General features: G+C 40.1%; 1 protein-coding gene across 1 annotated transcript; it reads right to left on the bottom strand.

Moving 5' to 3' along the window:
* Nucleotides 1-2,119: 2,119 nt before the first annotated feature.
* LOC111915953 (uncharacterized) lies at nt 2,120-2,521 on the bottom strand. Its single transcript, XM_023911582.1, has one exon. It carries the CDS (start codon nt 2,519-2,521, stop codon nt 2,120-2,122), a length of 402 nt encoding a protein of 133 aa, XP_023767350.1.
* Nucleotides 2,522-4,800: the final 2,279 nt, after the last annotated feature.

The raw sequence follows: 4,800 nt of genomic DNA, 5'->3' as shown, positions 1-4,800 counted from the left end.
GCGGCGCCAGTTTAAATTCATATTTTTTGCATCATATTGTAATTGGTTTTGAACATGTACCTTTGAACAATGTAAACTTTCAATTTATATATATATATATATATATATATATATATATATATATATATATATATATATATATATATGATGGTTGTATTGCTTTCTTTAGTATGTATTCATTTGTTACGCTACCACATGAAGTCATCCGCCCTCGAGCGTTTCCGCCGTTCCGGTTTGGGGGTGCGACACGCTCACTCCTTTGCCTCACCCGTCGTCCCGGATCCTCGGGGATAACCGCCTCGTCTTCATGCGGAATAGCATAAGAATCTCTAAATTTTTCTACAAATCTTGCCCTCCGATATAATGTAGTGTTAAAAGGAGGAGGAGAAATCACGGTTAGTGCCCTCGCCTCTTGCAAATCCAAGATCCCATATGATCTCGCAAGCCTCGTTACGAACATTCCTCCATTAATTTTGGAGGTCACCTTTTCTTTGATAGCCCCATCCACGAGATATTTGGCTAAGCATTAGGGAAGGTTACAAAAGAAATCGGTAGTAATGATGCTCCATAGGTAGAAAATATCAAGGGTCGGGACCTTGTCATCGTCCTTCCTCATATTGATTGTGCTAGCAGTGAGGCGGTGAATGAGACAATGAATTGGTGAGAGGATGTGGCCTTCCTGCACGGAAGATGGAATGTATACCCGGTTGACAATGGTATTCCACCAGGTGGAAGCAACAACTTCTTCAGGGAGGTCTTTATGGCACTGCTCCAAGAAGGTTTCAAAATCTTCATTCAACATGGCACTTTGATCGTAAATGCCAATCCTCCATGCAAGCTCCGCCATGCTGCATTGTCGCAGCTCCCCACCAAGTGAAAAGGAAATAGCATTGGAATTATAATATTCACTACCACCCGGGAATGAGATGGTAGTGAAAAATTCCCAACATAACTCTGCGAAGACCGACTCTTGGATCTTGAATAATTGTAACCATCCATCACAAATGATGGTAGAATCCCCCACATTGCAAGCTTTTACCAAATAAGGCGTCAATTCTTCCTCCAACCCAATCTTTCCCAACCAATCCCAATTTATTGCATTAGGGAGGTGGATCTCCTTCTACTTTAGAGCTTCCACTCTGTTCTTAGCACGGGCCTGTGAGGATTTATAAGTTATTTGTCGAAAAGAAAGCCATGGAATGTCTCCTTGGCTTACCCCCCGAAAAGTTTGCCCTCTTCTGGACATGGTTCCTGGAAAATAACATTAAGAAAGCACAAACAAACAACACCCAACAATTAAAATTAAACAAAATAGATCTGTCAAGGCTCCTACTCGCCGAGTTCATGAACTACTCGGCGAGTAGGAAGAACATCGGGACCAGATTCCAATCGGACCATATTAGGTCACTTGAAACATCTAATCTTGCAGAGGGGTTTGCTGTACTAAGTCCATTAAACACTAATCGATAAGAAATTTTGACTAAAGCCTCCTAATTCATAGTAAAATCAAAACCCTAGAATTGGAGAAAACCCCCAAATCCGAGTTTTGGGCAAAATAAGGACTAAGAATCGATAAAGCTTCAATCTTTAACAAGTATTGAGAGTAAAAATCATACCTTTTCACTTGATAGATGGAGATTCAACGAAGAAAGAAAGAAAACTGGAGAAATGGCTTGAGAGTAGAAGTGCACGACGAGTATGAGTGGTTTGATGAAAGTGAATAAATGAAAAAGAAACCCTAATTTATAGATTGTAAAAAACCCATGTAGATGTTCTACTTGCCGAGTATAAACATCTACTCGCCGAGTAGAAACGCGTATCCGCGATTATCAAGGAATTCGAATAAGTACTCGCCGAGTAGTACGTATATACTCGGCGAGTAAAGCTTGCAGTTTGAAAAAAAACTTAATTTTCTTAGTTTTTAAACCACCTCCCCACACTTTGAGCCTTGCTTGCCCTCAAGCAATCATTTTAAACATAATTTCAGAAGAAGAATGAAAATAAAACAGATCGTAAGAAATTAAAAAGAAAAAAAGGGAAAAGAAATGCAAACTCTAAACTCGGGTTGCCTCCCAGAAGCGCTTCTTTTTAAGGAGTCATTAGCTGGACTCCTTCCGTTCTACGTTTCTACCATTCCCTCCAGCAGCAGCCCTTCTTCTATGTCTTCATTCCTTGGGATCCCTTCTTCGTATCTTTTCACTCTATGTCCATTAACCTTAAAAGGGGTACCATCTTTTGATAGTAACTCTATTTCTCCATGAGGAAACACCTTCTTCACTAGAAAAGGACCATCCCATCTTGAATTGAGTTTGCCAGGAAAAAGTTTGAGTCTTGAATTAAAAAGCAACACCTTTTGCCCTTCATGAAACTCTTTATTACCCTTGATCCTCTTGTCATGCCAACTTTTGGTTTTCTCTTTATAAATTAAAGAGCTAGTATAAGCCTCATTTCTAAGTTCCTCAAGAGCATTCATTTGCATCAACCGGTTGTTCTTGAGCTCCGCTATGTTGAAGTTGCACATTTTTTAAGCCCAAAAAGCTTTATGCTCGATTTCCACCGGTAAATGACATTGCTTTCCATAAACTAGCCTATACGGTGTAGTACCAATAGGTGTTTTGAAAGATGTTCGGAAGGCCCAAAGTGCATTATCTAGCTTGTCCGACCACTCTTTTCGATTGCTCCCCACCGATCTCTCCAAGATTCTCTTCAAGGCTCTATTTGTCACTTCGGTTTGCCCACTAGTTTGTGGATGGTAAGATGTAGAGAATTTATGAGTTACCCCATATTTCCTTAACACCTTTTCTAGTTGATCATTGGCAAAATGAGTGTAGCGGTCACTTATAAGAGCTTTTGGAACTCCAAATCTTGAAAATAACTTCTTCAAAAATCGCACCACCACCCGAGCATCATTAGTTGGTAAAGCTTGTGCCTCCGCCCATTTGGATACATAATCCACCGCCACCAATATATATTTTTTTTCCTTTTGACATGGGAAATGGTCCCATGAAATCGATCCCCCATATATCAAATACTTCGCACACTTGAATACTTTGTTGTGGCATTTCATTTCGGGATGAAATGTTTCCCGCTATTTGGCATGCATCATATTCTTTGACATATTGGGCTGTATCTTTCAAAATTGTGGGCCAATAAAACCCAATGTAAAAGATCTTCTTAGCAGTGTAGTGTGCTCCATGATGTTCACCAGTGGGCCCGCTATGACAATGCTCCAAGATTTCTCGGCTTTCATTCCCGAACACACATCTTCGTATGATTCCATCCGTGCAACTTTGGAAAAGATAAGGCTCATCCCAAAAATAATATTTTATTTCTGAAAAGAATTTCTTCTTTTGTTGGTGGGTAAGATCTTTTGGGATGTACTTGCTAGCTAAGTAATTATCTATGTCCGCGGACCATGGCTCTTCTCCCGTGGTCACCATAATGTACTCGTCCAGAAAATCATCTCCAACTTTATCTTCTTGCAATTGCGGGTTTTCTAGCCTTGATAAGTGGTCGGCCGCTACATTCTCCATTCCCTTTTTATCGCGTATCTCGATGTCAAAGTCTTGAAGAAGTAGAACCCAACATATCAATCTTGGCTTGGCATCCTGCTTGGCAAACAAATACTTGATAGCAGAGTGGTCAGTAAAAACAGTTGTTTTAGATAAAACTAAATAAGGGCGGAATTTATCAAAGGCATACACCACAGCTAGTAATTCTTTTTCAGTGGTGGTGTAATTCTTTTGGACCGGATTTAAAGTTTTACTTGCATAATAAATGGGTCGAAAGTGCTTATCAACCCTTTGACCAATGACAGCGCATAATGCAAAGTCACTAGCATCACACATTATTTCAAATGGTAAATCCCAATTCGGGGCAATAATGATCGGGGCGTTAGTCAATTTTTCTTTCAAGAATTCAAACGCCTCTAAACACTCTTTAGTAAAATTGAATGGTGCATCTTTTAAAAGCAATTATGTTAGAGGTCTAGTTATTTTGGAAAAATCTTTTATAAAATGCCGGTAAAAACTCGCGTGTCCTAGAAAACTTCTAATTTCCTTCACATTAGTTGGTGGGGGTAATTTGGCAATTGTGTCACTCTTTTCCCGATCCACTTCAATTCCCGATTTGGAGACCTTGTGGCCTAGAACTATACCCTCCTTGACCATAGAGTGACATTTCTCCCAATTAAGAACTAAGTCGGTTTTTTCACACCTAGCAAGCATTAGATCAAGGTTAGTGAGACAATCATGGAAGGAAGATCCAAAAACAGAAAAATCAGCCATAAAGACTTCCATGAATCTTTCCACCATGTCGTGGAATATGGCTGTCATGCACCTTTGATATGTCGCGGATGCATTGCATAACCCAAAGGGCATGCGACGATAGGAAAAAGTTCCACTTGGGCAAGTGAAAGTGGTCTTTTCTCGGTCCATTGGGTCTATGGATATTTTGAAATAACCCGAAAAGCCATCTAAGAAACAATAATAACTATGGCCCGATAATCTTTTTTAGCATTTGATCAATAAAAGGTAAGGGAAAATGGTCCTTACGAGTGGCATCATTTAGCTTTCGATAATCGATGCACACTCTCCAACCGGTTACCGTTCGTGTCGGAATAAGCTTGTTCTTCTCGTTGGTTATGACCGTCATTCCTCCTTTCTTGGGCACCACTTGGACCGGACTCACCGACGGACTGTCGAAAATAGAATAAATGATCCCCACATCTAAAAGTTTGACTACTTCCTTCTTGAGCACTTCTTGCATGTTTGGGTTTAGTCTTCTTTGGTGTTGCACAAC

This window comes from Lactuca sativa, chromosome 2 (genome assembly GCF_002870075.4).
Source record: "Lactuca sativa cultivar Salinas chromosome 2, Lsat_Salinas_v11, whole genome shotgun sequence".
Lineage (NCBI taxonomy): Eukaryota > Viridiplantae > Streptophyta > Magnoliopsida > Asterales > Asteraceae > Lactuca > Lactuca sativa.
The sequence above is the reverse complement of the archived record's forward strand: the minus strand, read 5'-3'. Positions and strand labels throughout refer to the sequence as shown.